Raw genomic sequence first — 20,035 nt, 5'->3', positions numbered from 1 at the left:
GGCTTGCCTTTAAGTGTCTTTTGCCGAGACACAGCCGTGTGCTCTGGAGCGGTGTCGAACCCACGTCCTTTCGAACGTCGCGCAGACGTTTTCACCACTCGGCTACACAGCCGACTATTATTATTATTATTCAGTGCTGGTATTCACGTTTTTCACCATTATTTCAGAAAGCTTTCGCGAGTGCTGTAGGCTATAGCCTTTCCTAGCACACAATCACATATTGGTCGTTGGTTAAATCTTGGTCGCTGGTTTGAATCTTCATCGTCTTGCTCAGTTTGAGAATGGAGATTCAAACCAACAGTAGTAGGCTATTCATTGAAGTAGTGTGCCTGCCTCCTGCACACCTGTGTGTATGAATTGTGTAGTTAGATGTTAGATTTCCTGTTATAGGGTGGTGGCTGACTAGATGACTGCTTATGATCTTTCGCTACCATCCTAATTGCCCCATAATATAACTAACAGTTGTACAATGCATTGTTTTGACAATTACATTTAGTCTGCTTTTTTAACATAGTAGGCTATACATGTATGGCGTTGTTGAAACAAAATAAGTCGACTTGACTTTAAATAGTGCCGCTACATCTGGCAACGCTGCGACTGTCATTTCCGTTTACTCATGGGTTACATAATTCAAGTATATAAATCTGTTGGTAAAATATAAGCCAAAGTTTATGAGGTTGTTTGCAGTCTTTACCCAACCTTTTGTTGTAACGTCTTCATTCAGACGGTGGTTGATGATGGGAGGTAATCAGTCAATGGTTTCTAAAGAAGAAGCAATCGAAGGGCGAGCTAACGTAAGCATATTTTAATTACATCTTTTATTCAAAACAACAACTTCTCATAGTGCGGTGAAATGATTTATATTGTATTCTCAATATTCAATCAGTAGAAGTATCGGTGCTGGTTTAGGATCGGCCGCTTTGGTTAGTGACGTCATGAAAATCTGTGACGTCATGCATAAAAACGCAACTACTTTTAGGAAGGGTGCAAAAATGCGGAATAGAAGTAAAAGCGGAATGACTATTGATTTTTAAATATTTGTAGGCATTATTATTGATCTAGCGCTAAAAACGCAACTACTTTTAGGAAGGGTGCAAAAATGCGGAATAGAAGTAAAAGCGGAATGACTATTGATTTTTAAATATTTGTAGACATTATTATTGATCTAGCGCTAACTTAAACTGTTACTATTTTGTACCAATTCTCAGCAATTCATTTTTACAATAAAAATACTTGCTTTATTAACGTAACAACTTTCACGTTTATATGTTATCTACAAAACGAGCAATCGTGGTTCAGTATAAACCGCCCACAGTTTGCTGTGATCGATGAATACTGCCTCCACCAAATATGCTGTAGCTTTCTCATTTCTGCTCGGATTTTAACAATTTTCCTATCGTTGGATGGCATTATGCTTCATCTACCCGAATAGATTAATTGCCCATCTAAAGTAGGCATTATATTTATGTAGCGCTAACTTAAACTTTACTATTTTGTACTAATTCTCAGCAATTCAATTTTTACAATAAAAATACCAAACCAACACAAATTAAAAGAGTATGTCTTGCTTTATTAACCTAACAACTTTCACGTTTATATGTTATCTATAAAACGAGAAATCGTTGTTCAAACGCAACCGCTCGACGAAGCTTTTTACCAAAACAATGCATTTTTCAAGGCGATTCGATCGTGGTTCAGCATAAGCCGCCCACAGTTTGCTGTGATCGATGAATACTGCCTCCACCAAATATGCTGTAGCTTTCTCATTTCTGCTCGGATTCTAACAATTTTACTATCGTTGGATGGCATTATGCTTCATCTACTCGAATGGATTAATTGCCAATCAAAAGTAGGGATTATATTTATGTAGCGCTAACTTAAACTTTACTATTTTGTACCAATTCTCAGCAATTCATTTTTTACAATAAAAATACCAAACCAACACAAATTAAAAGAATATGTCTTGCTTTATTCATATGTTAACTTTCACATTTATATCTAATCCACAAAGCGAGCAATCGTTGTTCAAACGTAACCGCTCGACGAAGCTTTTTACCAAAACAATGCAAACACAAAGCGATCATTACAAGCCGCCCACAGTTTGATGCTATCGGTGAATAGTGCCTCCACCAAATATGCTGTAGCTTTCTCATTTCTGCTCGGATTTTAACAATTTTCCTATCGTTGGATGGCATTATGCTTCATCTACCCGAATGGATTAATTGCCAATCTAAAGTAGGCATTATATTTATGTAGCGCTAACTTAAACTTTACTATTTTGTACCAATTCTCAGCAATTCAATTTTTACAATAAAAATACCAAACCAACACAAATTAAAAGAGTATGTTTTGCTTTATTAACCTAACAACTTTCACGTTTATATGTTATCTATAAAACGAGAAATCGTTGTTCAAACGTAACCGCTCGACGAAGCTTTTTTCCAATGCATTTTTCAAGGCGATTCGATCGTGGTTCAGTATAAGCCGCCCACAGTTTGCTGTGATCAATGAATACTGCCTCCACCAAATATGCTGTAGCTTTCTCATTTCTGCTTGGATTATAACAATTTTACTATCGTTGGATGGCATTATGCTTCATCTACTCGAATGGATTAATTGCCAATCTAAAGTAGGCATTACATTTATGTAGCGCTAACTTAAACTTTACTATTTTGTACCAATTCTCAGCAATTCAATTTTTACAATAAAAATACCAAACCAACACAAATTAAAAGAGTATGTCTTGCTTTATTCATATATTAACTTTCACATTTATATCTAATCCACAAAACGAGCAATCGTTGTTCAAACTTAACCGCTCGACGAAGCTTTTTACCAAAACAATGCAAACACAAAGCGATCAGTTTCGAGTGTTCATTACAAGCCGCCCACAGTTTGATGCGATCGATGAATAGTGCCTCCACCAAATATGCTGTAGCTTTCTCATTTCTGCTCGGATTCTAACAATTTTATTATCGTTGGATGGCATTATGCTTCATCTACTCGAATGGATTAATTGCCAATCTAAAGTAGGGATTATATTTATGTAGCGCTAACTTAAACTTTACTATTTTGTACCAATTCTCAGCAATTCAATTTTTACAATAAAAATACCAAACCAACACAAATTAAAAGAGTATGTCTTGCTTTATTCATATGTTAACTTTCACATTTATATCTAATCCACAAAACGAGCAAATGTTGTTCAAACGTAACCGCTCGACGAAGCTTTTTACCAAAACAATGCAAACACAAAGCGATCAGTTTCGAGTGTTCATTACAAGCCGCCCACAGTTTGATGTGATCAGTGATTACTGCCTCCACCAAATATGCTGTAGCTTTCTCATTTCTGCTCGGATTTGAGAAATTTAACCATCGTTGGAAAGCACGATACTGCATCTATCCGAATTCATTGGTTGCAAGTTTAAAGTATGCATTATGTTGATCTAGCGCTAACTTAAACTTTACTATTTTGTACCAATTCTCAGCAATTCATTTTTTACAATAAAAATACCAAACCAACACAAATTAAAAGAGTATGTCTTGCTTTATTAACTTAACAACTTTCACGTTTATATGTTTATCTACAAAACGAGAAATCGTTGTTCAAACGTAGCCGCTCGATGAAGCTTGTTTGACAATTTTACTGACGTTGGAAAGCACGATACTGCATCTACCCGAATCAATTGGTTGCATGTCCATTGTCCAAGGCAGTAGCGTATTTACGGGGGAGGATAAAGGGCGATGGCCTCCCCCTAATGATCAGGTAAAAAAATAAAATAAAATACAAATTTTGCAAAAAAAAAAGTTGTAGCGCAATAATTGCTCGGATGATTCATCCTAGCGCGGGGGGCGGGGTATACTTTTCGCAATGTAATTTATCAACAGTTTTTCTTCCTTTTCTTGACAATTGCATGGCACAAATTTTTCAGTAAAATGTGCAAAAAACACTTCTTTAATAATCAAGAGTTATAAAAACGACATCCACTACCTGACTTTATGTCCATTGTTCTTATTTTTTGTATTTCTTGCGTCTGTATCTGTATTTGTTTTTTTTTTCTGTTTTTCCTTCCTTCTTCTTTTTTGTGTCAATTTGCTATTAAAAAACGCAATACTTTCTTTCGTAAAATTGTTTGAATGAGAGAGTGCAGACTCGACGACCTCCTACGCCTTCAGGGCTACGGTCTTTCGCACTCTCTCATTAGATGCACACTGTACGTTTGTGTTTTATGTACGTTTCGCATCCAAACAAAAATAAAATGACCATCCATCCATCTTTGACACTTAATGTATAATAATTTTCGTTGTTGCTGTTAATAAAAACAAAATTTCTTTGTTTGAGATCTCACGCGTGGAATCTGCTCAGTGCTCATGTTGCGGTAACCTCTCCAATATAGCTGTAAAAATATTTGGTGGAGGCAGTATTCATCGATCACAGCAAACTGTGGGCGGCTTATACTGAACCACGATCGAATCGCCTTGAAAAATGCATTGGAAAAAAGCTTCGTCGAGCGGTTACGTTTGAACAACGATTGCTCGTTTTGTGGATTAGATATAAATGTGAAAGTTAACATATGAATAAAGCAAGACATACTTTTTTAATTTGTGTTGGTTTGGTATTTTTATTGTAAAAATTGAATTGCTGAGAATTGGTACAAAATAGTAAAGTTTAAGTTAGCGCTAGATCAATATAATGCATACTTTAAACTTGCAACCAATGAATTCGGATAGATGCAGTATCGTGCTTTCCAACGATGGTAAAATTTCTCAAATCCAAGCAGAAATGAGAAAGCTACAGCACATTTGGTGGAGGCAGTATTCATCGATCACAGCAAACTGTGGGCGGCTTGTAATGAACACTAGAAACTGATCGCTTTGTGTTTGCATTGTTTTGGTAAAAAGCTTCGTCGAGCGGTTACGTTTGAACAACGATTGCTCGTTTTGTGGATTAGATATAAATGTGAAAGTTAACATATGAATAAAGCAAGACATATTCTTTTAATTTGTGTTGGTTTGGTATTTTTATTGTAAAAAATGAATTGCTGAGAATTGGTACAAAATAGTAAAGTTTAAGTTAGCGCTACATAAATGTAATGCCTACTTTAGATTGGCAATTAATCCATTCGAGTAGATGAAGCATAATGCCATCCAACGATAGTAAAATTGTTATAATCCAAGCAGAAATGAGAAAGCTACAACATATTTGGTGGAGGCAGTATTCATTGATCACAGCAAACTGTGGGCGGCTTATACTGAACCACGATCGAATCGCCTTGAAAAATGCATTGGAAAAAAGCTTCGTCGAGCGGTTACGTTTGAACAACGATTGCTCGTTTTGTGGATTAGATATAAATGTGAAAGTTAACATATGAATAAAGCAAGACATACTTTTTTAATTTGTGTTGGTTTGGTATTTTTATTGTAAAAATTGAATTGCTGAGAATTGGTACAAAATAGTAAAGTTTAAGTTAGCGCTAGATCAATATAATGCATACTTTAAACTTGCAACCAATGAATTCGGATAGATGCAGTATCGTGCTTTCCAACGATGGTAAAATTTCTCAAATCCAAGCAGAAATGAGAAAGCTACAGCACATTTGGTGGAGGCAGTATTCATCGATCACAGCAAACTGTGGGCGGCTTGTAATGAACACTAGAAACTGATCGCTTTGTGTTTGCATTGTTTTGGTAAAAAGCTTCGTCGAGCGGTTACGTTTGAACAACGATTGCTCGTTTTGTGGATTAGATATAAATGTGAAAGTTAACATATGAATAAAGCAAGACATATTCTTTTAATTTGTGTTGGTTTGGTATTTTTATTGTAAAAAATGAATTGCTGAGAATTGGTACAAAATAGTAAAGTTTAAGTTAGCGCTACATAAATGTAATGCCTACTTTAGATTGGCAATTAATCCATTCGAGTAGATGAAGCATAATGCCATCCAACGATAGTAAAATTGTTATAATCCAAGCAGAAATGAGAAAGCTACAACATATTTGGTGGAGGCAGTATTCATTGATCACAGCAAACTGTGGGCGGCTTATACTGAACCACGATCGAATCGCCTTGAAAAATGCATTGGAAAAAAGCTTCGTCGAGCGGTTACGTTTGAACAACGATTTCTCGTTTTGTAGATAACATATAAACGTGAAAGTTGTTAGGTTAATAAAGCAAGACATACTCTTTTAATTTGTGTTGGTTTGGTATTTTTATTGTAAAAATTGAATTGCTGAGAATTGGTACAAAATAGTAAAGTTTAAGTTAGCGCTACATAAATATAATGCCTACTTTAGATGGGCAATTAATCCATTCGGGTAGATGAAGCATAATGCCATCCAACGATAGGAAAATTGTTAAAATCCGAGCAGAAATGAGAAAGCTACAGCATATTTGGTGGAGGCAGTATTCATCGATCACAGCAAACTGTGGGCGGTTTATACTGAACCACGATTGCTCGTTTTGTAGATAACATATAAATGTGAAAGTTGTTACGTTAATAAAGCAAGTATTTTTATTGTAAAAATGAATTGCTGAGAATTGGTACAAAATAGTGAAGTTTAAGTTAGCGCTAGATCAATAATAATGCCTACCATGGCCACCTAAAGATACGGCCTGATTTGTCACATTTTGCAGAAATTTCCAGGTTTTTCTAACTTTGAGCGAACATTTAAATAAATTTTTCTAAAAATTTGATTTTTACGCTTTCTTTATTCTTTTCCTCAGCTGACACAATAGGTTTTAACATCCTCACATGTTGAATAACAAAGAAAATTTGATTTCGAAGATTTTAGTCAGACTGTTAATTTTCAATAACAGTCTGATTTTGTGTTTTTCAGCTTACTTTTTCTCATTTGCTACTGCTTCCCCAAGGCAACAAAAATTTTTTATGTCATTAGGAAAACGCAAAAAGTAAAAACATCTCAAAAAATGTCAGTCAAGCACTAGCAGTAGCTGCAATCAAAATCTGCAAAATGTGACAAATCAGACCGCATCTCCAGGTGGCCATGTGCCTACAAATATTTAAAAATCAATAGTCATTCCGCTTTTACTTCTATTCCCCATTTTTGCACCCTTCCTAAAAGTAGTTGCGTTTTTTTGCATGACGTCACAGATTTTCATGACGTCACTAACCAAGGCGGCCGATCCTAAACCAGCACCGAAGTATCTATACTGTAGCTGTAGGTTATAAGATTGATTGCTTTATTTTTTGTGCAATACGTTGTCGGCAACAACAACAGAGTAATGCAGCACCAAAAATAGTTCAAACTTTACAAAAAATAACCAAGTAAAAGTACACTGCAAGTATCTTATCATATAGCCTCTATGTAAATGATAACTAGAAGCTGCATGATGACCATGACTGACTGCCTTCAAGTCTAGCACCTACAGTACCATTGCATAAGAAAACACATCAGAGGCTACCAGACTAAATACGGTACGGTATATTCTTTCATGCCTTGCACTTTGTTGTTACTCTCATCCAAATGTTACGTAGTTCTACAGTCTCACCAATGTTTACATGCCCACCTGACTCAAGATCAAGTGGTGTTATTTGTCTCTCGGAATGTGCACTTGAGCAACATATTTCAAGGACTGTTCTTCACTCAGCGGCATGAAAGTAGATGGAGTAATTCTCCAGCAACAACACTTAAACAACTATTAGAAACTTGACTTTGTCAATCTTGGTAACCGACCCTGCATCAGTGGTTCAAGCCTCCACAAGTATTCAAAATTGCCAGAAATAACCTTCCAAAGGCTTTGTCAGTCTGAACTCTAAGGAGAAAGATTCAAAAACCAAATCATGTGTTTGGCCCACCACCTCAAAGTTTAAACTGACTGGAAAGTGAAGCTACATTGTCCGGATGCAACCTAATTCGTACCATGAACAATTCGTACCGTCAGTTCGTACCTTAAAAAAACGAGAGAAAAAATTAAAAAAAGCCGAAGTCGCTGATTGCAGTTTCCGCAAACTTTTTTAAATTTTCCGCAAACAAACAAAAATTCTTGGAATCATGACTAGAAATTTTAAAATGTTTGCGGAAACTCTGATTAACCCTAACCCTTTTAAAATGTTTGCGGAAACTGCAATCAGCGACTTCGGCAAACTCTTAGGATCATTACCGGAAATTTTAAAATGTTTGCGAAAACTACGGAAAAACGGAAACTGCGATCAGCGATGTTCCATTTTTTTCTCACGATCTTTTCAGTTTGATTGTTTGCGGATACTGATACCTAACCGATACTCCAATACCCTAACCCTTTTAAAATGTTTGCCGAAACTGCAATCAGCCACCTCGACTATTATTAATTTTTTCTTTTGATTTTTTCAAGGTACGAACTGACGGTACGAGTTGTTTATGGTACGAATTAGTTTGCACCCACATTGTCCAACATTCTGCAGTTGCTATCAAGGCCGAGGATAAACTAATAGTTGAAGTCTTAAGTTACAATGTGTAACTTGTTTAAAGTTAGAACTCACATTTAAAATCTTGTTACTTGGAAGCAATTTAAGTATCTCACTAATATATGTACTGCAATTAGAAGCAATTTAGGTATCTCACTAATATGTACTGCAATTACCAAAAAGCTAAATTGCTTTTGCTGTTACCGTACACTTATTATAAATTGGGGTGCACAAAGCTGGGATGATCATTGTTTAAGAGTGACATGCCATAAAAAATATTTAAAAACAACTGGTTCAGACAGCTAGGCTTTACTTGAAGTGGAAAAATATATTAAATTAATTTTGTGTTCATTGCTGAAGCTTTTCACATCTTTAGAAGCAATATTTAGCAGGCGATTTATGAGAAAGATTAAACACTAGTTTTATCAGAGTATGGCAACCCTCACAGGACACGTTTTTATGACACAGTTCATCTGACTCTAACCTCAATAACGCGATTCACTTGCTACCATGTCTAAATAATGAGTAGCCATAAGGTCAGTGCCATTCTGGTTGAAGTCATTTAAACCCTGGAGGACTTTCTAAACTTTTTTTTTCACGACCAGTTTTTAATCTCCTAAAATTTTCCACGACTCCTCATGGTTAATTAAAATGATAAACAATGCAAAATATATAGATTTATGATATTTATTCAAACGTCTATTTCGAACGAAAAGTAAAAGCTTTTCCTTGCTCTAAATCTTGATGCTGTTTTCTTTTAGGGCATGTAGTTTAGTCACTGTGTCTTTAAACATTGCTGACTGTGTAACATCTTAATCACTGACACATAATGGTAAGTCTTGAATTAAGCTGTGAAAACACAAAAAGTGTTAATACATGCTTAAACCTTCATGATGAGAGCAACTATTTTAAATTTCTTAATTTTTATTATTTGTATTGTGATTCAGAATATTACATTGCATCAACGTTATATCATTAATTTATCAAATATTTTTCTAGCAACAGGTTTTTTATTGCTTCAGTGCTGGGTTTTTTTTTTCGCTGAGACTTTTCGATTATTTGTCCAAAATGACTTGAAAAAATTTGGTCATTTTTTATTTGTTTCAGTCATTTGTTCTGATGAAAATATTTCCTTTCAAGTAGCTGATACAAACTAAAAAAATTTTGAACATTTTGACCGAATTGACTATATTTTTTTCGGACATTTTGCTAAAAACTCGGTCAATGACCGATAAACAACCGAAAAAAAAACCCAGCTTCAGTGATAACATTTTTTGTGTGCATATCTGCAGTACATTGTCTGTATAGAATGAAACAGTAGTTTCTAAGCCTTTCAGTGGCATCATCTATTTTGACCATGTGGTGGTGAGCTGTGAATCCAAACATAAATGTAAAAAATAAATTTATAAGAAAGGTTTATTTTTTATTTAGTTTTTTTTAAATCTTCAATAGAATCTTAAATATAATTCTATTTGAGTAAGAGTATATATTATAGTCTATATTTATACTGTATACTAATGTAGCCACACTTTTGTGGTGAAAGCTTTAATACACTTGAATTTGCCAATTGAGTGTGGTACTTTTTACTTTATTTGTAAAAAAAGTTTACATTTTTTTCAGGCTTTAAAAGGAAATACTGAAGCTAAGCATCATGTCAATAAAAACAGACTTTTTCCTCCATATCCAGAAGATACTGAGCTTGCTATGTTTGGTTGGTGTTTTGTAATCCTAACAATTTTATGTTGTGTGGTTTAGTCTCATCACCTCCAGTCTTGTTTTTTTTTTTAGTTACTATGCCTTACCCCAGTGGTTCTCAAACTTTTTCAGCTTGTGGCACATTAGAAAAAATATAAAACGCACGCGGCACACTTACAAAAGAAGAAAAGTTGCTTTAAAAAAAATATTTTCATGCGTCAATACGATGGATGTGCTTGTTTATACCAATATAAGCTTCGACTGAAACGAGGTTGCATTGTTGACAAACATATACCCGAATTTCATCGTCAGTTCCAAGCAGTCTCTCTCGTTTACAGCTTTTAATTTCAGTCAAAACAGAAAAGCCATGTTCACATAGCCATAAAGATGCAAATGGTAATATAATTTTGATTGCTTTTGCACGGATCATGAAATAGAATTTGGAAGCAGACAGCCAAAACGCATTCAAGTTTTTTTGTGGCAACAGCGTTTGAAAAAATGGGTCGTTTCGTAAATCAATGAGCTGTTCTTCTTCTGCAGAAAGATTGATTCATTGCTTTCAAATGGTGTAGCTAACTGCTCTTGGCTGATGCTGAGCTGCGTCGGAGTCTGCCTCGCTTTCTGACCTAGTCTTATTCTGAAACGATCCCTGTTCCATATCTAGAAAGCTAAAACCTCAATTGCTAAGGTAACAGGGATCAGTTGTCAGTAGATGATACAGAAAATATATTTCGCACTTATTCAGTGCATCGTCAGTTCTGATAAAGGGCAGTTAAAACCTACAAGTAATGTTTTAAACAACATTACTGTGACGCAATAATGTCAAATAATGTTGTTTAAAACATTACTTGTAGGTTTTAACTGCCCTTTATCAGAACTGACGATGCACTGAATAAGTGCGAAATATATTTTCTGTAACATCTACTGACAACTGATCCCTGTTACCTTAGCAATTGAGGTTTTAGCTTTCAAATGGTGGGAAGTAATGTTAGCAATAGCTAACATAGCAGCCCAATAGTGACGTGGCAATTACCTTGCTGTATCGGCAATGCCATAATTGGTTTCATCGTCACATATGGTGAGGTAGGTGTGTGGTACAAGTAGCACCTTTGAACCCTGGGCAGTCGCCATGGATTGTTACACCATGGGTCTCGGGGAACACTGGTTTTGATCACACACCAAACTAACAAGTGGGTCTACGTCCCACCTCATGGGCAACAACCTCGACTGGTTGGCTAAAACTTGTTAGAAATCCTGCTGCCTTGCAGGAAATACTTTTTTAAGTAAAGGCTAGGCCCACCGCCAATAACTGTGGTTAGCGTCAGGAAGGGCATCCGGCTGGAAAATCTATGCTCCAAAATATTATTTAAATGCAGCAAAAGCTAAAAATGGCCCCTAGTCCCCAGCAGCCCTTAGATGGGCAAGGGGTGCGAAGAATCTCTGGGTTCCAAGAAAACAAGAAAACATTGAAAAAAGATTATGGTGTTAGAATCGGATGCTGGAATGTGGGAAGTTTGTGTGGTAAAGGAACTGAAATATGTGAAGAACTAAGAAAAAGAAGGGTGGATATATGTTGCCTAGAAGAAGTAAGATGGAGGGGACAGTCAGCGCGGTTTTTAGGTGCCAATGGGAGGAGATATAAGTTATGGTGGTCAAGAAATAACACGGGAATCGGTGGTGTTGGTTTCTTGGTAAAAGAGGAATTGTGTGAGAAAGTAATAGAAGTTAGAAGAAGGAGTGACAGAGTGATGACAATGGTACTTGCTTTTGAAGAGGAGGTAGTGAGGCTAATCTGTGCATATGCACCTCAAAGTGGTAGGGATTACTTAGAAAAGGAAAGTTTTTATGATGTTTTGGCAGAGGAATGGGATTTACGGAGTTCAAAAGAGTTGGTGTTTGGATTAGGAGATTTTAATGGACATGTTGGAAAACAAGCAAATGGGTTCGAGGGCATTCATGGAGGGTATGGTTTTGGGGAGAGAAACATGGAAGGAAGAATGCTACTTGAATTTTGTGATGAAAGGAAACTTTGTATTGCCAACACATGGGTTAAAAAGAAAGAGAAAAGGAAGGTGACTTACAGCTCAGGAGGACATGAGTCGGAAATTGATTTTATTGTGGTTGGGCAGGAACAGAGAAAGTACTTGAAGAATGTGAAAGTAATTCCGTGGGAGTTGCAGCATAGACTAGTAGTAGGAGACTTAAATATGAAAAAAGTGAAGAAAATTATGAAGAAAGAACGAGTTTTTGTGAGAAATGTGTGGAAACTGGAGGAAAAAGAAACGAGAATTATGTTTGTGAAAAGAGCAAAAGAGCTGGTAAACATAAGTGCGCAGGACTTGTGGGCTTCATTTCAGAAAGGTGTCCTAGCAGCATGTGATGAAGTATGTGGGAAAAAGAAAGTGAGGAGGGATCGTGGAGACACATGGTGGTGGGATGAAGAGGTGAAGCATGCGATTTCACAGAAAAGAGATGCATACAAGCAGTGGCGCAAAAATGGGTCAGAAGAGAATAAAAAGAAGTATAAGAGTATGAAAAAGAAGGCAAAGAGGGTTGTTGCAAGAGCTATGAAGAATGGTGCTGAGGAGGAACTTAATAAAATGGGGGAAAGCCAAAACAAAGTATTCAGACTCATAAAGCAAATGAAAAAGGATGGGAAAGATATTGTAGGGGGAAGATGTATAAGGAGTGGAGATGGGAAGTTGCATTTCAGCCCGGAAAGCAGAGGAGAAGTGTGGAAGGAACATATGGAAAATGTTATGAATAAGGAGAATGTATGGGATCATATGACAGAGGTTGATCTGGTGGAGGGTCCAGTGGGAAAGGTGACTCGTGATGAAGTGGTGGAGGCAATGGGGCAAATGAAACTGCATAAAGCAGCCGGTCTATCAGAAGTGAGCGTAGAGATGATAAAAGCAAGTGGAGAGTTGGGAATTGAAGTAATGCTACAACTTACCAAAGGGTATTAGATGGAGAGGGAATGCCGGAGGAGTGGAAGCACAGTACTGTTGTTCCACTGTTCAAGAGAAAAGGGGATGTGAGAAGTTGCAGTGCATATAGAGGTGTAAAACTACTAGAGCATGGAATGAAAATTGTGGAGCGAATACTAGAAAAGAGGTTGAGAACATTGGTGAAATTAAATGATATGCAGTTTGGATTTATGCCAGGAAAAGGTACAGTGGATGCTCTGTTTATATTGAGAAGAATGCAGGAGGAATACCGAGAGAAGCAGAGAAAACTATATATGTGTTTCGTCGACTTAGAAAAGGCATTTGACAGAGTGCCAAGGAAGGTGATGGAGTGGGCAATGAGAAAAAGAGGTATACCAGAGGTATTAGTGAGAGTTGTGATGTCTATGTATGAGGATGCAAGAACAAAAGTGAGAGTTGGATCAAATTATTCAAACGAGTTTTTTGTGAAGGTTGGTGTACACCAAGGATCAGTTTTGTCACCTCTGATATTTGCTATTGTGGTTGACGTTGTAACTGAAGGAGTGAGGGAGGGCTTATTGAGTGAAATTTTGTATGCAGACGACCTGGTCTTGACAAGTAGTAGTATGGAGGGACTGGAGAGAAAGTTTGAGAAATGGAAAGAAGCATTTGAAACCAATGGTATGAAGGTGAATCTTGAAAAAACAAAAGTGATGGTGAGTGGAGCAGAAGGAACAGTTGTTGAGAGCAAAGTAGATCCCTGTGGAATATGTGGCAAGAGAGTGATGAGAAATGCAATGCAAGGAATGTGGAAAGTGGGTACAGGCAAGATGTGCTAATGTCAAGAGAGCCGCAACAAGATTGGCAAAGTGTTTTGTTTGTGGGAAATGCAGTAAAGGAAGGAATGAAGTGGAAGGCCATGATGAATAGTTCTGCCATGGCATCGAAACAGTGACAGACTTCTGTTATCTGGGTGATCGGATGGATGGAAGTGGTGGATGTGAAGCAGCGGTGACTACAAGGGCAAGATTGGGCTGGGCAAAGTTCAGGGAATGTGGGGAAATGTTGTATGGCAGAAAATTTTCACTAAGGATGAAAGGAAAAGTATATCGGAGCTGTGTGCGGCCTGCAATGCTATATGGTAGCGAGACATGGGTATTGAGAGAGAGTGAACTGGCAATCCTGAGAAGAACGGAAAGGTCAATGGTGAGAGCAATGTGTGGGGTGAAAACGAGAAGGGAAAAAAGGACTGAAGAATTGTTGGATATGCTAGAGATGAGAGAGACCATAGACCAAATGGCAAGGGCAAATGGAGTAAGATGGTATGGACATGTGATAGGAGGGAGGAAGGAAGTTTTCTTAGAAAGGCACTAGATCTAAAGGTGGATGGGAAGAGGAAACGCGGTCGTCCAAGAAGAACGTGGAAACAACAAGTGAAAGATGAATTTTAAAAAGTCGGACTGAAGGAGGAAGATGCAAGGGACTGGGTGAAATGGAAAAAAGGGATTAAAACAATTGCTGCACGGAAACAATCGGCCACCCCCACTAGTGGGGAACAAACCGACGATGGATTATGATGATGATGATATGCTTATTTATCATCTATTGAAGGAGTTAAAGCACTTTTAAGTCGCATTATGCTTGTCTGAATGGCTTATTTTAAATATTTATACAGTTCTTTTCCAAAATTTCAAAAAGATTCGCGGCACACTTGAGAATCTGTGGCGGCACACAGTTTGAGAATCACTGCCTTACCCAGACAGCAAAATCCATCATTTTTACTTACCTTTGTGGATCAGTATTTTCTTTTCACTTCATTTTGTGTTAGTGAATAGTGATAAGAATAGTTTGGTATTATTTTGGTCTGAGCTAGTAGTGTTGCTGCTGTTGAGATAACATAGAACTCTTGTTGACTGAGGTAAAACACAACAGTGAGTTTTTCCATCATTAACTGTAATCAATTAACTACAAAGTGCATGGTTTCAGTGCATTTTTATGCACACGAAGTATTTCGTATGTTCTTGCAAGTTCTAACCAAGTAATTTTAACAAACCTAAAATGTAATAAATAAATAAAAACTTTAATAAACAAAATTTTAAAGTTAAAATGCTAAAACATTATATCACAACGATTTTATGTTGACCAGGAATGGGGTGTTTTTGGGGAGCAGAAAGGAAGTTTTGGAAGCACAAAGGAGTTTATTCCACCCAAGTTGGGTATGTATTTATAATGCAAAATGATTAATCGTCTTTGTGTGTTTTAATGATGTAATGATAAAGTCGTTTTTGTCAACCAGTTTTATATGTTTGCAGTACAGCAAAGTAAACTCTCTACCGAAACTCTAGCCTGCAAAGTTTGCATAAAAAAACGTTTCAAACAGTTTATTATTTAGCTTACAAAAAAATAATGCAGTATACTTGAAAATCATGAATTCATTGCAGCACAATAATTTTTTTCAATTGAACATACAAATGTGTTCACCTTTACATGATTTGTTTTCTACACTTGCACTTCAAGTTAGTACTGAGCAACTTTTGCTGAAACACCAACAAACCGTTGATTATATCTAGTAAAGTTATTCAAATTCTTTGTCATCGTCTCTCCTTCACACGCCTGTGACACTCAGTTCCACATAATTTGCTTTCATTAAACTATTGTTGAAAATTTATTTTTCTGTGAACCATTGTTCCAACCTATCAACTATTATCAGTACAAACATTTGAAAGTTATTGTATGCACCACACCTGATTGTGCAATACCATGTAACAAAAATATTTTCTTACATTCAATTTTTTTCCTGCAGGTACAGTGCTGGTTATACAAAAAATCCAACATACGATGAAGTCTGTAGTGGTAAGACTGGTCATTCTGAAGTTGTAAGGGTCGTTTTCCATCCCAATCAAGTATCCTATCACGATCTTTTAAAGGTTTTGCAATAACTTATTTGAAGGTCCAACGTGTGTAGTTGATAATTACTTGATGTAATCCGCAAGTAAAACACGGGACTTTCTTGACAGCATTCTTATTCTTTCATTGTCATACTTGATTCCCAGCATTAACTGCCTCTTATACGAACAGTTTCCAAGTTTCTCGGTCTTTTGCTATTTGTGTTAGATCTGTGCTGGTGTTGTGTTTGTTGCTTCAGGATTTTTTGTCTGCCTGGGGCACGCTTCCCTTTAATTTTACCTTAATTTGACAAATTGAAACGCAGTCCTAATGACAAGGCGGCAATAACAAACTGTTTAAACAACCAAAAGTTGCGTTGTTTACATCATGTCATCGCCAGGTGGCCCTGGTATGATTTAAAAACGTCAACTTTTATGGACTAGAATATCATAGTTTTGTGAGAATCTGCACTTTCGAAATGTTGCTGTCAAAGTTACCGTTGACGAAAGTGAAAGTTTGGTTTGAAAAATCTTATTTTTCCCAATGTTGTAGATTCTACAAAAAGATATTTCATCACACTGTAGAGCTAAAGTAATCGGAACAAGTTTATTTCTGATTTCAGTGACTCAGCATTTAGTAGAAATGATTAGAATAAACATAAAACAAATTCAGACTTGTGATGGGCGCAAGTAATATTGATTTAAGTGAGTCGTTTGACGTAATCGACTGAGTTATGTTTAAATTTAAAACTCCTATTCATGTTCTAGTTATTTTGGGAAAGTCACAACCCCACACAAGGCATGCGACAGGGAAATGACTCTGGAACCCAATATAGATCGGGAATATACTATTACAATGATCGGCAGCAACAGGAAGCAGAAGAGGCGAAAGCAACTTACGAAAAGGTAATTTCGCTTTAGAAAAAACAACTAGTTGTTCACACAAACTATCGGAGTTATTTGTGTATCATTGCAAGTCGAATATTCTTAAATCATGCGTGACACCAGCAACTGGTTCGTGAAAGTTAAATAGATGTTTTGTCTGGTGTACAGCTGAGTGTGGGTAGCCGTACACGACGCTCAGAAGGGCGTCGGTTAGACACATACAGAGGCTATGCTGATACGGAATGGCCCGTTTCGGTGAGTCCGATTCCCTATTCGGTGATTTTTTGAATTTTTTTTTAAATTATCGGGTACCGTAGCCTAATTATTGCCGTTTTAGGGTTAGGAGTTAGAAACTCACCGAATCAGACTCACCGAATAGTAGCAGACCCATGCTGACAAGTAACATATATAAACATGGAGATTGGTTTCTTTGTCGTCTGCTAAATCTACAGTATATCTCAAGCCACTGGGAATAAATCTGAAAATGACAAAAATTAAATATAAAAAGTGTAGGTACCACCATTATTAAAACGAAGTAAAAGTACAACTCTTGTTTCCAGAACAGATGTTGTGTTATTACTCAATACGCTTTTGGTTTAGTAGTTTAAGCCAAAGAAGGCTGCAATGTAAGCACTTGCACACATTACCGAAGGATTTATATGGTTTGACCTTCAGGTGCTGCTCGAAAAAGGTTATGGCAAAATTACTACCGAGATTAAGGAAGCCACGGAGTTTTATTACGCCGAAGAATATCATCAGCAATACCTGTCCAAAAATCCTGGAGGTTATTGCGGTCTTGGGGGTACTGGTGTGTCCTGTCCCATTGGACTTGGAAAAAACAAAAGTTGACTTTAATCTCCAGTATTTTTTCTCAATACTGTAAATGTGTTTTTGAGTAACACATGCTGTATTCATGGATTATTTTTATTTTGCATTGCGTTTGGTCACAAGTGTATAGGTTATAAAAATCTCATTGTTTGTTGTGAAAAGGTGTGATGTTAATTTGTTGTAACATCTTGTTCAATTAAAGTTTTCTTATTCTGACAATGAAAACTGTACGCCCATCCAATCAGTTACAGTGTTTTTGCTGACATTAACGTGTAAAGCGGTGTAACTTTAATATAGTTTTCAAGTCACGACTTACAGCCGAGCCACGCATCAACACAGTTCGGACAGACAATGGTTCGGAGCTCATGGACAGATCGGTTGCACGTATGTTATGTAATTGAAAGCGTTTTAGTGAAAAAGTCATAGCCTACACTGCCAGGTACGCATTTTTGGCCGGCAACGCTGTGGAAGATATTGTCGCTTTGTAAAATGTCATTGCACTTGCATGGAAGTTCCTGTATGTTGCCTATTATGTGAAATGAACAAGTAGCCTAGTGGTTTACTGTAGATGTTAACGAACTCAAAGGACCTATTGCACTGTGCTTTGTTTAATACTACTGGGACAGAAGCCGCTGCTTTACTTTCTCGAACAAGTTGACACTTCCTTCTTCACTGATACTCTTCAGCGTGACTAAGTTCTATTGTTTCATGAGTCAAACTGCGCAAGACAAGCCCGTAGCGGAAACACTAATTCCTGTAAAGAAAAAAGTGCGATGTGTTATTCACAGTTGCTTGACTGATGATCGATACTATGATGCATCTTAACCACCGATGATTCATACCTGAATGCTCTTTTTCTGTACAGTAACTCTGATTGACGTGTTGCAGATTCCAGAGAAAACGGTGTGATATGAAAAGTACCTGCGTTGTAATACATTTATTTTCTTCGGAATGACCCCGTTTGTGGGTTGTATTATTGCACTGTCGTTTTTTATTTCGTTTAACAAAATAATGTACGTATTAATTTCGTATAGTTAAATTCGTCAATAAATTCTCTCAGAGTTTACATTTTTATTCTGAAATAATGTTGGATATTTAAGTTTCTCGCATGTAGCAGTCACTGTGCTTTGAAATTCTATATTTGAAACCACGTTATGTATCAGTAGGTAACTTAACAACAGTACTAAAGTACGGTAATTGAATAGTAGGCCACTGGCTGGGATCTCCAAGAAAGTTGTGCAACTTAGAAATTTCCAGTGTCAGGAAGCTGTAAATCCGTCTGACGAAAGCTTAGGCTCTTTGACACTTTTCTTACAAAACAAAGACATTTCCTGACACTGACTCCACACCATTCGTCATAGCACATGACTAGGAAACTGTGTTCCGAAAGCTAGTGCAATTCGCTATTACCACTGTCAGGGAAATCAAGGACGTGACCACAGCGAACCCGCATCAAGCTCGTTTATATCTACATTCTACATTTGTGAAATGATTAGGTTAAAATGAACCAACCAGTGCCATTCGTCAGATCAAATCGTCACAGATTCATTTTTTATACAGTAGAATTCGCCTATAACGGCTTCGTTTATAACGTCAATTCGCCTACTAGGTCACATTTCGCTCGGTCCCGGCAGAATTCTTATCTTTTATGTACATTGTAGTTCGGCTACAACAGCATCGCCTATAACGTCAATTGGCATGTGACAGCACCCTTTATTGGTCCCCAGACGTCTTTTGTTCGTTTATAACGTCACTTTAAGCCATCACCTTCACCACGAACGGTCAGTCTTTTAATCCAGTTAGCGCTGCTGCTTGCAAAATGTCTTCCCTTTATTTTGCTACGTCGATCGCAGCAGGGACTTTAATTAACTTTTTTCCCGCGTGAAAAACTATCACGTGTAAAAAGCAGCTCTCCCGTGATTTTGGTAGACCTAATATGCGCCATTTTGTCAAAAATGACTTTTTTGCATTTTTCTACGTTTAAAGGCTTCATGCATCTCCTGACAAAAATTTGTGCCCTAATGTAGTATGGTTTTCGAGATAATTGGTGGGTAAAACCTAACATATTCTAATCTGTGCAAGAATAATTTTCTGAAACCTAACATATTCATCTACTCCAATCACGTAACAGGATATCGTCACGTGACAGCCATAATTTCAGAAGCAATTGCAGCAGGTTATTTCACAACATCTTACATCTCTTGAGTTGCATGAAGCGGATTTAAAAGCGTTTGATAAAGCAGATTGGGCGAAAATGTTGTCAAGCACTAAGTAAGCTTAATTATGTAGGCTAGCCTAAAAATGTCCATCCGAACACACTAGCTTTTCTTTTCATTTAATGCCGTATCACTTACGTCTCGCCGATCAATTTGATTTTTCGTAGCCTACTGGTGTACTGATGGCTTAG

At 37.0% G+C, this 20,035-nt stretch overlaps 1 protein-coding gene across 2 annotated transcripts; it reads left to right on the top strand.

Moving 5' to 3' along the window:
• The first annotated feature begins 621 nt into the window (after positions 1-621).
• On the top strand, positions 622-18,688 carry LOC145777002 (mitochondrial peptide methionine sulfoxide reductase-like). 2 transcript variants are annotated; one of them, XM_082588266.1, is made up of 6 exons: positions 622-794; positions 10,026-10,116; positions 15,177-15,246; positions 15,834-15,957; positions 16,684-16,821; positions 17,476-18,688. In XM_082588266.1, the coding sequence occupies exons 1-6, from the start codon at positions 672-674 to the stop codon at positions 17,647-17,649; spliced, it is 720 nt and encodes a 239-aa protein (XP_082444392.1). In that variant the 5' UTR covers positions 622-671; the 3' UTR covers positions 17,650-18,688. The 2 variants fall into 2 exon arrangements, with proteins under 2 accessions (XP_082444392.1, XP_082444393.1); XM_082588267.1 differs by lacking the exon at positions 622-794 and adding an exon at positions 9,165-9,237.
• Positions 18,689-20,035: the final 1,347 nt, after the last annotated feature.

This window comes from Aplidium turbinatum, chromosome 9, assembly GCF_918807975.1.
Source record: "Aplidium turbinatum chromosome 9, kaAplTurb1.1, whole genome shotgun sequence".
NCBI lineage: Eukaryota > Metazoa > Chordata > Ascidiacea > Aplousobranchia > Polyclinidae > Aplidium > Aplidium turbinatum.
This window is presented reverse-complemented; position numbering and strand designations above follow the sequence as displayed.